The sequence below is a fragment of the Solea senegalensis genome, linkage group LG17 (genome assembly GCF_019176455.1).
Source record: "Solea senegalensis isolate Sse05_10M linkage group LG17, IFAPA_SoseM_1, whole genome shotgun sequence".
Classification (NCBI taxonomy): Eukaryota; Metazoa; Chordata; class Actinopteri; order Pleuronectiformes; family Soleidae; genus Solea; species Solea senegalensis.
This window is the reverse complement of record NC_058037.1, coordinates 11,310,535-11,323,158: the sequence shown is the minus strand read 5'-3', so window position 1 is coordinate 11,323,158 and position 12,624 is coordinate 11,310,535. Positions and strand designations below refer to the sequence as shown.

Sequence of the window (12,624 nt, the reverse complement as noted above, 5' to 3'; positions counted from 1 at the left end):
CAAGAATGTATTTGTGTGCACAGACTCTTAAGTGGGCGCACACACACACAACTGCGCACACTCCATAACATTTCCTGTCGAGCTATTTGTTTTTACTTCATAAGCAAACCTTGCTGCATGACCTTGGACACTGATCTTGTGTAAAGTCAGGAAAAATTCAATTCTGAAAACCAAGGGCAGTGTCCTCAGTTTTAACTCTCACTGACCAGTTTCATTTACAATAGTTACAGAGAATAATATATAAGTGGTTGACACCACCTCCCATCTTAAATATCACAGTATTATCGTGTGAAAACCAGTCAACTGGTCAAACAAAAGGTTTTTTCAACATCATCATGTAGCTTTGACCATAAAGAATACTGTAAATTACTTTTGGGCAAACTGCGTCAGCCAAATAGGGGGCAGTAGTGTCACCATAAAACCCAGTAGTGTATTTGTATGAAAGAAGCTCTTCACTGTGTCAATTCTAGCTCAGTCTCCACCAACAGTAGAAAGTTGCTGACCACGTTAACTCCCACATAATTGTAATTGGTACTAGGGCCAGTGATTTACAGCAAATACACAAACTTTTCAATGAGTGGCTTAGACTAGCCCAGTCCAAAAAGCATCAAAAATATGTTCAGAAATACAGTTTGTGCTACTCAAAAGATGTTGTGATGAATCTGGGCGATACATACATGTCTAGATACAGTAAGACGCTAGTATGACTGACTGTTAATTCCCTAAAGAGAGCCTGCTGACCCTGCATTAGCTACACACAGGGCAAGACAAAGCAAAGCCTGAATTTGATGCCTTCTGTTGTCCAGGCAACTGGCCTTTCACAATTGTAACCATAGTGATGGAGTCTTACACAGGGACCTTGCTGCTGCTGCTGCTGCTGCTGCTGCTTGTCCCACTTGTGATTTGTCATGTAAATGACCACGACATGCGAACACAAAGTTGACACTGCTGTAAAATAAGGAAGTAAACACAGCGATTTAACAATATTTAAACTTTATTGATTCAACATTGTGAAACTAAAGGCAACACTAGAAAACATGGCAAAAAATAAAAAGGTTTTTAGAAAAAGGAAACAACAAAAACTGTTCTGGAGGCATTGTGGCACCTGCATGAGTCTACATGTTAATGTGTGTTTAAGTGGGGTTAGAGCAAAGCCAAAATAATCGTACCTACACAACTGATGGCCTGTTACTGGTAAAAAAAGAAAAGAAAAGAAAAAAAAGCATATGGCACTACAGAACAATAAAGCCACAAGATAAAGGCGGGAATCAAAAAAGCTTTTTCGTCTTCACTCTTAGAACTGAACACTGCGAGGCTGTAAACAGACAGAAGAGCCCTCAATGACTGAAAACTGGAGTTTGAATTTAAACAAGGAGAGAGCAAGCTGTTTACTGCAACAATTGAAAATTACAATCAAAGCGGAGTTCAAGTTATCATGTGACAAGTTTGTGTAATCAAGCAAATGTAAAGAACACTCGAGGTCTGTAGCTGTGAATACATAACTGAGGCTATATTTTATTACGACAGGCTAGTGACAAGAAGTTCAAGGTACAACCAGGCCAGATCTGAAACCTAAGCCAAACACTGGCTGGTTTAATCTATTCAAGAATACCCTTTAGGTCTTTTGGTCAAAATTTAAGTACAATTCATTTTCATTTTTGAAACTACAGTGACCTGATAGTTGCCAAGACAGTCCGTCACTAGCAAATGCTCTATGGATTTGATCGTGAAGTTAAGGCTGGGTGTAACAAGACAGATAACTGTGGAGAATTCAACACAGAAAACCACTTCGCAGGGTTCTGAAAGTGTGGAGTCCCATTGATATTTACTAGGTGTGGGCATATATCATTTAACAATCTATATTGTAAATGGATCAACTGAATAAGGCACTTTTCCTGAAGAGGTGCAGGGGCTGAGAGACTGCAGAGAGGCATCACAATGAACATCTATTGGCAATACATGGACAACAGTTGTGTTCTGAAACGCCACAATGTCGACATGTGATGCTGTGCTGTTACCATGGGGGAAAGCAAAGGGGACAGCAGTCTAATACATGACATACCACCCAATGGCTGTGTATAAAACTCAATATAGGTCTCAAAGTTTGGGGTGAAGGGCCTCCTCATGCAGAGAATGAAACAAAATGGGTGCAGCTAAGGCAAAACTGTGTCACCTCATCACCATGATTGGGTCTTTGGGCTTTAGCCTAATGTCACCAGGTGACTGTAGGTTAAAAGGCGTGTCAGTGGTGAGCAGCAGAAAATATGTCATCCTAAATTATGCAAGCCAAAACAAAAAGAAAGAAGGGGGGTATGGGTAAGGAAAACCTGAACATCTGCACTTGTAATCGTGTGTGGTCATACAAAACGAGTTGATTATTCATTCAGCATCTAGTTAATATTCAAGAGTATTTATACAAGCATCAGATTCTTGGGTTGTTGTTTTTTTTTTTTTTTGGTTGAACCAGGAAAACATTTACAAAAAGACAAGTAACAAAACAAAGCTCGTCAGCGCAATGCTCAAATGCTCCATGCCAAAACTGAGGACTTTGGCTTAATGCACACCATTTCAAGGCATTCTTTCAACTAGCATATGGGCTAATCATAAATAGTCAAGTGGTTGTTTCTTTTTTCATTAAGTGTGAATAAACCCTTGAGATCATATGCATTTTAAAGGGGGGGGGATCACAACTCCAAGCATTTAGCATGCAATAGTGAAATAAAAGGCATTTAAACTAAACATTCTTGACACTGACAAGCTGCTACAAGCAAAAAGTCCTGATAAACGCTCCTTCATTTGGCCTTTCGTACAGGAGTGACAACAACAACAACAACAAAAAATCACAGTTAACAGCAAGCTAATTAGAGAAGTTGACATGAGCCTGACCACTGCAATCCTGCACTCCATCCAAATCTTCACACATCCACGCCAAAAGTCAGAAATTAAGGTGCCAGTCCAACACTTTCACCACAGAGTTTCTCTCCATTACTTTTTAAGTCAAGCCCAGTAAGTAAAAAGGTGTGCTCCACGATTTGTAGCAAATAATCAGACTGAAATTTCCTGCCAGCTCATTGTTCATGTTTTTTTTTAATTTAATGCAATTTACAGCCTAGTCCTGAAACATAAATAGTCAGACGGGAGGACATTTGGAAGCGGAATCAAGAGCTACAAAACAGAGAGTACCTTAAATGATCTACTCATACAAGGTCAACACCAGTCAGAAGACCACAGTCTTCTACTTGTAGGGAAAAAAACTTCAATAATGGTTGATCAAGGCCCTCAAGTGACAACTATCTACTGTATTCTTCAACAATAAAAGGCTCTTCAGTCCAGCTGGACACTACAGATCTCAATGTTGACCAATATAAGTGCCGCGATACAAACACATCGATGGGGGAGAACACTTCCATTTCACTCTTTTAGTCTTACTGGACATTAAAAGGCACTTCACTGCTATCACTGTCCACGTCCAGAACGGTGCACAACATTTTCCTCCGTCTCCCCATTCTCCATTTTATACATCATCATAAACAAATTAATTATTTATATTTCTGAAGTATTCTACAATCGCTTTTTTTCCCCACTCTTTTCGACGAATCCACGGAAAACTCCACTCCACATTCGCAATCCGCGTGGGTATGATTTCGATGTCAGCAAAAATATTAGAAATAACATTGGGCTCTATTAATGATTGGGAAATGAACTTAATACATCTTTTATTGCATTGAGCTGCTCCACTAGCAGTTGGCTTTTGACAAATATGAACAACCTGTATTGGGTGAGAGATTTTCCCCAGGAAATTCACGCCTAAATGCCAAGGGAGACACCCATCAAAACTGCCGTTTTTCCAGTCTGATATTGAACGATTGGGTGTTGCTCGTATTTCTTTGTAAGCGACCCCACCTCCTTTATGTAATTTTTGAATACATATACACAATACGGCTGCACGGGGGAGGGGGGGGGCCTGCCCACGATTCAACAGGCTGCAAGCAATACTGACTCATCGCCATCGCCACATTTAAAAATAGCTGTGAACTCAAACAGTGTTTCCAAAATTAAGATTTGAGAAGATGCTGTACATCCTCCCAAAACGGTCTTCGCAGGATGACTAACAGCATGGCGGAGGTGGGAGTAGCTACCACGTGACGTAATCCATATGCCCGAGGCTTAAATACCATATCACGAGAGATCTGTTTAGTTGCACAAGTTGGTGTTATGCGAATTATCATACATACATACATACATACAGGCATGCGTGGAAGCCTTAATGCAGCGCTAATGCGGGCCAAAAACCACAAGTGGCACAAACATCACAGCTTGGAAACACTGTTTGAGTTCATTGTGGTGAGTGTGTGATGAGCGTGTGCTGACTGGGGAGTCATCTCTGGAAGGTTCTAGCTGGTGGGGACGGGGTCCAGTGATGTTGAGCCAACAGAGCTGCTGCTTCAAAGGGTGTGGTAGTTGCGATCCTTGGATTTGCAGAACTTGTAGAGGAAGAAGATGACAGCTTGCAGGCCCAGCACCAGCACTATTCCACCGATGAAGCTCGCAGCATCAAAGGTTGAGTTCTTCTGAGAAGCAGGAGTGGGGGAGACTGGCGGTGTAATTGTGGTAGTCGATGCTGTAATACAAGACAGAAAAAGAAGGATATAGAAAAGACATTCTTGTTTACACAAAGTACACTATAAGGCTGACTGAAAACTGCTCTATGCCACTCTCAGACTTACTTGTATTAGGTGTGGAGCTGTTACCAGTTGGAATGGGGATAGTGGTGGTTCCATTCTCTATTGTAGGGTCACAGTAAGATAAAATGCATTATGATCCACAAGATCTAATTGCCGAGTGATTCAGTGACCGTGACGCAAGAACAAATGCAGTTTAATGACACAGACAAGGAAGTTGGTGAGAAAAACAATAGTGGAACAAATTGGTGTGGAAACTGAGAACTGTTCTCGCCGAATCATCATAACCACCTTCAAGCTCATAGAATCCTTTAATTGATGTTGACACATGTTTGACACTCTACACATGTGTCTCGCAGCTTTTACATTAGAAGAGCTACTTTTACTGTTGTCTGTACACATTGTTGCATGCACTGCAGTAATTGAGTGGAGACTGTGGTGGGACTGATCCAAAAATACCACACATAAGTTTCGGTTTTTTTGAGGAGGGATACAAGTTTCTCATCCTTTCTTCTACACGGCTGCCATTTTCAAGAGCAGAACAGTCTTGACAAGACAATGTTCTGATGACGCACGTATGGAATCTCATTTGTCACACGGCACACTTGCTCTTGCCTACATGAATGTACTGTTTCAATTTGCAAAGGCCCATCCCAATGGCTAGCCTTCATCACTTGCAGAAATTACTATTATACATATGAAGATGTAATTGCCAAATGTAAACACATTGAATGAGTGTCGATGGAAAAGGAGACCACTTAAAGAATGACTAACAACCACGTGAAACCGGGGTGACAGAGAAGGGAGTGGCAGAAGATTTGAGGCACGGTTACCTGTTGTGGGCTGAGTGCTGCTGCCGTTAGAGGCAGTCGTGACAGCAGGGGTAGAGGGGGAAGCAGTTGTAGGTGGAGAAACTGTTGGGTCTTCAATAGACAGACAGGAAGCCAACACCAGAACAGGTTAACACAGGGAAAGCATGAGACAGCACCCAAGTAATTAGAGCATGCACGCACGCACGCACGCACGCACGCACGCACGCACGCACGCACGACAAAACCCTCATTATTTCACATGAGCAGGTTAAATTATAGTTGCAAATATTTTGGACACAAAAAAAGACCATTATCCAACACCTTAGTTCATGGATGTGCACAGAACTCAAGAATCTGCCATTTTATCCTATGACCAGGTAAGGACACTGTGTCAGATTGTTCTATTATTATTATTATAATAGAACAATTTTTTATTTCACGGTTTAATATTTTCATGAGGCCCATTGCATCGATTCCCAATTGAAAGTGTGAAATAATGCCTTATATCTGAATTAAAGTAGACATTTCTGCCAGACTACAATACTTTTTTTTTTTTTAGTAGTGAGACATCTCGAGTTTGTGGCTATTTAAATAAATAGATAAATAAGACTTCTTTTTTTCCTTCAAGAAATGACTTTTCTGTGCACTCCACTGCCTTAGTTAGACCACAGCTGGACACAAACAGCATCAGCAGAAAACATAAAAACTTGGGGAAAAAAGCATCTGGAATCTGCTGACTCTCTTTGAGCCTAGAAAACAATTATGTTAATAGAAATTGTTAATTTGTCCACTTAACAACCAAAACAAACAGCCATAGAGTTTGACTTACCGAAGCAGACGATTTTGGTGCAGTTCTCCTCTTGTGCCAGAGTTGCGTTCCGACAGACTAATGCTGAAACAGACAAGCGTTGTGCACCTCGTTATTTTACAGCAGATTTCAGCGTTGGCATGAACAACAACACATTTTCCTCATTAACCCTGACCAGCTTCCAAATGGGTCACATTTGGTTTTCTCACTCAAGTGTCACAACACCCTCATTTTAGAGATCACACAGAAAAACAGAAGTACACTCTCCCAAAACACAACAGTCTTTTTAGTATTTTGCATAATTATCTATGTGAACACAGTTCTAAAGATTGAACATTGTTTTGTACACTTTGAAAGGCACAAAGTAAGCAATCTGTTACAAGTAAAAATGCTGGAGTCAAATAAACAAAATAACATCAGTACACGCCATGTAACATACAAGAAAATGCTCAGGTCAATAAAGAGTCTGCTGTGTCATAATTTGATCATCTACTGTACAGGTGTATTATATTTTATTGTATTTTCTAAGTGATAATTAACCTCAACAGGAAGGAACTATGCCCAGCAATGGAGTGCTGCTGCATTTCCCAAAAAGAAGTCAGGATACCTGCATGACTGCCGTGAAAAGGGAACAAACGTCACAGTGACAAACTCATGATTCATCAGACTGTCAGCAACTTGTGACTATACATCCTTTCCACACCCAGTGATAAAATATTTACTGCTGTTGAGCACACAAACTCCTTCATAGATTTTACTGTAATCTTTGAAACATTGCCCAGATTCTAAAAAGGAAATAGTTTAGCATACATTAAAACATTGGGGGTTTTGGGGGTGGGTACAGTTAAAGGTTGGAAGTCCAGATGTGGGTGAAGCAGTGAAGCTCAATAAGTGATTTCAGTTTTTACAGCTGACCAATTTATAAATCAGGAGAAGAATCTACCTTTTCATATATATTAGTTGTTCTAATCATTTGTTAATCAAAAATCAAAATAACACATACTCATATTTTTTCTTAAAACTTAATATCATAAACAGCACAGAAGTGAAAAATACATCTCCAATAAAATTTTAATGATGGTGACAGGGAGAACTGATGATTGATATGATCTTTATGTTGATAGTAAACACTCACTCTTTATGTAGGCCTATATGAGCATATGGAGGAGGCAAATAAAGGGAAGTCAAAGTGAGCAGAGTCCACTCAGTGTAGTGCACCTGGGGTTATACACATCACATACATACATACATACATACATACATACATATATACATATACATATATATATATATATATATACATACATATGTATATATATATACACACATACATACATACATACATACGTATATGTATATATATACACATATGTATATATATACATATATATATATATATACATACACATACATACATATGTATATATATATATACACACATATTACACACACACACACACACACACACACACACACACACGGTGTATGATAACCATACACCAAATGACTCCTACCATATGGTTTCCCATAAATTATATTATGGAGTGTAATTATAATTCACAAAAATGTACACAGTAATGTCAGCAGCAAGCATTGTTGGAGATACATCCCTGTCATCTACAAATATGGACAAAAATGACTCACTGACATGTGTGAACACTTTCCACAGGGTTAGGGTTTATCAATGGTGTTCTAATTTGAGGTCTTTCAATCAGACTATGCATGTTTGTGCAGAGGCCTTGGGCACAAACAGATACAGCGGTGGATGATGATGTGGTTATGTTTGTGTGTGTGTGTGTGTGTGTGAAGAGAGGTTTTTTCACTCTGCACTGGGTCAGAGGTCTGTTATCTTGCAGGCAGCTGTGAAAGGTGGGATTGACTCTCACCCTCTTCCAACCTGGTGACATCATCACCACGAGGTACAGTATGTCCACAGCTTCAAGCCAGAGTTGTGAGCAAAAGCCTTCAGGGTTCATCTTACCCCAGAAAAGAAAAAAACGACTGACTGTGAGAGGCTGCAGTAGTTGCACGTACACGTGTCAAGTTTGAGCATTTAAACACTGGGCTCTGACGCCACAAGTTTGTTTACACATATTCCTTAAACTGAAGATAAATCTGGTAATGACAATGTAGTACGTGTCTGGAGGCTGGCCAGAGACAAGTGTTCCGGTTTTTGCAGGGTTCCTGTCAAATAGATGATCCCTTTTGGAGCTTGTGTAAGGCTTTAGCTGTGTGTATGTTAAAAATGAATGTATAAGGGGAAAAGATCAGTATCCTGTGTGGTAAGCCAGTGTGAGTTGTTTGTTCTGAGGAGTAATGGCACTAAGAGTGTTTAGGAAACCATGGTAGAGGAGACAAATTTTCCAAAAACATACTGATAAAAAGGGCCAAAGCTCAGTCAACCTAAAGTACTTTAAATAAACAGGGGAAAATGACTTCTGATCAAATGTACTACAAAATAAAATGCTTTTTGTGTCAGCAGGTGGGGGATTGTGAGCAAGAACTGTAACAGCAAACTCAGTCAACATACTCCCTGAGGAGATGAATGGTCATATATGTCTGAAGATGTAAATAACTATTGTCTTGTCTATCCTGTTCAACCACATAATAAAAGGTAATGGTTCACCATTGGGCTATGCAACATTCAAAGACAAAGGAGGAGGGTGTGTGTGGTCACCAAACCTCAATACAGCCTGTTCTGAAGGGTATCAAAGCCTTTCAGTGGAGAAGTTGCTTAACAGGTACGATGACAGGTAAAATAACTACGCTATTGTTGCTAAAGAAGCAAACCAACGTATGGACAAACATGATCTTGATGACAAACTAAAGGTGTGATGAGGATTCTAGAGAACTCTCATTTTGAACTGCACACAGGGCATAAGTTATGAGAACAGCAAGGCACATGAAATCTGAATCTTTCCCATCTGCACACTTTTCCTTTCCTTCCTTCTGTTATATGTGAGGACATTGCAGGCTTCCTGCCACACATCCCCTCACTTCCTCTGCTGTTCATCTTCTTCACAATCACACGAGACCCGTGTGTGTTTTTGTGAAGGGAGCCTCAAAAACAAATGTAGACAGTGAGGATCAAGTTTTGTGTATTCAACCGTGCTTTCAAGCTAACAATCGCACAGGTTTATCATGACTCCTTGTTATTATTACTGAGTAAACTTAAGCGACAAACCTCAGATTGAACATTTGTGAACTTGTGTAACAGACTTGGATTCCATTACCTGACAAGGATATAAGCATGAAAACAACCTGCTCTTCGGGTTATCAAACAGTGAATGGAAAGCTATTGACTCAGGAAACAATCTGTCATGCAGTTTTGTTACGGAAACTCCTTTCACTGAATGATGGATTTTTCTGATCACTAACAGCAGGTTTCAGATTAAGATGAAAAACACCACTGCAGCAGTGATTTTCCTTATATTTCCTCTATAATGTCAGAGAGATTTAACAATTACCAATATTTGAATTTATTAGCTAAAAATAATTTATTAATCTAAGAAACAATACTGAGTGTATGCAGTCTCATTAATAATTTAACCCAGTTTAAGCCCCTCACCCTCGGGAGACTTCCAGTTCCAGTAATTTACTCCAAAACAGATCAACAGAACAGGGTGTTGCAGAGTGTTGCCAGACTACCACCAGTCTTATTAGGAAATTTAGATGACATCATCTAAATGTCAGCGTCTGCAGCCATACATTCTCCTCATACCCATGAATTATGTCGCCAATCACCTCAGCTGTCTGAACAATTTAGGACACACAAAGACCAACCAGTGTCTCTCTCACTGCCATATGTTTTAAGACAAATACTCACATGTTGTGCAGTTGACCCAAAGACAGTCACCATCAGCTACGCATTTATCACATGATTCCAATTTGGAGCATGCATCTGCAAAGAAGTCATATGTATATATTAGATTTTCCTTTGTGTAGGAGGAGCACATCCTGGATACACTAGATGAGATGAACGTAGAAACAAAATTAAAATTAAAATTAATAGCATGGTCATGTTCAACACTTTTAAAAAACAAACACTGACAATCTCCCAGATGAGGTTTATCCTATCATTACAGTTGTATTAAAACAATTTAATTGTTAATTTAATGAGCATGCTTTGTAGGGCTGTGAAATAAATCTGTAACAATGTATATCGTGATACAGCTTTGATACAAAATTGTGTGAGTTTTTTTTTATTGTTTTAATAAAATTACCATTTACTGATCTCTGCCACTTTGACACAAGAGGGAAAAATCTGTGCATAATCATCTGTCATTTATCCTGATAATTACCAATATCGACTGATTTGAAAACGTCTGCTTTGCTATGATATTATCCAGCTTTAGATTCACATTCAATTGTATGTTTAAGTCTTCCTACATGTGGTGGGAAGTGAAACTGAAACTTTTACAACTGTTCCTATGAAACTGTAAGGGTCTATCCCACAAAAACATTGTTAAAACTATTTTATCACAGAACACAGCAGGGAATTACCCAGTGATTTATTTTAAAATGAGAATGAGGGGGTTTTAGACGTGTGTGTGTGTATGTGCAAGAGAGAGTAGGCTGTTACATAACAAGCCGGTCCAGTCTTTTGCTTCTTGACCAACTGGATCAAACAGTCTTATAATTCTACGTTACCAAATGTAAAAACACACACACACACACGCAGCTCACACTAGCTCATACTGCAGTTTCATGGTTTACTTTGACAGCTAGCGTGTAACGCGTTAGCAGATTCGTACTAGTTAAGAGTTGGGACCACACGAACATATCATCTTCAAGAAAAACCCTGGAAAATGTGAGTGACAAGTATTAAACAAACAAGTGAAGCGTCTAATGAGTCCCGGTTGTGGCCAAACTGAAAATACATACGACAGCACCAGGTTACATCAGCTCAGTCGAGGGTGTCATGCCCGAGCTAAGGAGGGACACGGTCGGCTGTAGCTAGCCACTAGCTCGGCGCAGAGAGGTCGCAAACTTACCTGGGTCTGCTGCTGCGGCGGCTGCTGCTGCGCCAATAAGAGCGACAATTGCGGCGAAAAACACCAACTTCACGTTCATGACTGTGGCCCAATTATTGCTCCGTGTTCAAGATGTGGAAAAGAGGTGCTATTCTGCTCAGAGACAAATCGAGACTGAGACTTCAGAGATTTCACACGGCTTCAACAACACCGTCCTGCGTCTCCAATTTCTGGTGCTGCTGCTCGTTAGCGCTCCTCCACTTCCTACTTGACAGGTCATGTGGCACTTTTTAGTGGGAGGGGTGAGAAACGTGGAGAGGACGTGAACTGCCCACGTCAAAAGGCCACAAACTCACTCTCTCTCTCACACACACACACACACACACACACGTTGCTATTCTTCTTAGGACACTGCATTGACTTCCGTTCATTTACCAAAACAAAGCCCTATCCTTAACCTAGCCCTAACAACTATTCAAATCTTATTCCTAAACTAGTCCTGTTCTCAGAAATAGGGGTTTGCCTCATTAGGACCAGGTTTTGGTCTCCATGTCGACTACAGGTCCTGACAAAAGTCAGTGTTTATGCCAGAAAAAGTAGGTAAAAGTAGGTATAACACAATGCCTCAATAATCAGAATCACATTTATTGACAAGCAGGTATTGACATACAAGGAATTTTCTTTAGTGGACATCAGAGGTCTCAAACTCACGGGCCACATGCGGCCCACTCCTTAATGTCAAACTATAATGGAACTGGCCCACACCCTCCTCCATACACCTGCAGCTATAGACAGATTATAATAAAGTGTTTGCTATTGTCATCAACAGTGAGCAATAGTCATATTATATATATATTAATAATATTTGAGCCATGTCTCATTTTTATTTGTGAGATTTCTCCCCAACCACTAGGGGGTTGTATCTTATTTTATATGACACCGACTCCGGGTAATGCTGGGTTATTTGAGGTCACCAGTCATCAGTACTCAGGTGTTGCCGATTGAAAGGGACAAACAGTTTTCTACTGTGCTCAGTTTTATGATGAGTGGACACTCATTGGCCCCCAGGTCATTTTGACTTTGAGACTGTAGGTGTACTTAAATAAATAAGCTTCTGGTGATTGACCAACACAATTCAGACATTTTATAAACCTCAGCAAAGACTCCTGATCAACATTTTAAACCTAGATGATGTTTACATTTGTTATTGGAGCTTTACATGGTTTACACTGGATTAACATCACATATTCAACCATTAAAAAGGAAACAGAATTGAAGTTTAGTTTTTATGATATATTGAAGAGAATCATTAAAATAATGTATCACTTTATCAATACATTTTTATTAAA

The 12,624-nt window shown here is 39.8% G+C and overlaps 1 protein-coding gene across 2 annotated transcripts; it reads right to left on the bottom strand.

Annotated features, from left to right (window-relative positions):
• Positions 1-976: 976 nt before the first annotated feature.
• cd164 (CD164 molecule, sialomucin) lies at positions 977-11,558 on the bottom strand. Of its 2 annotated transcripts, XM_044049253.1 has the most exons (6): positions 11,297-11,557; positions 10,129-10,203; positions 6,324-6,386; positions 5,516-5,605; positions 4,728-4,784; positions 977-4,621 (listed from the first exon to the last, which is right to left on the bottom strand). In XM_044049253.1, the coding sequence occupies exons 1-6, from the start codon at positions 11,373-11,375 to the stop codon at positions 4,446-4,448; spliced, it is 540 nt and encodes a 179-aa protein (XP_043905188.1). In that variant the 5' UTR covers positions 11,376-11,557; the 3' UTR covers positions 977-4,445. The 2 variants fall into 2 exon arrangements, with proteins under 2 accessions (XP_043905188.1, XP_043905189.1); XM_044049254.1 differs by lacking the exon at positions 5,516-5,605 and having other exon boundaries at positions 11,297-11,558.
• Positions 11,559-12,624: the final 1,066 nt, after the last annotated feature.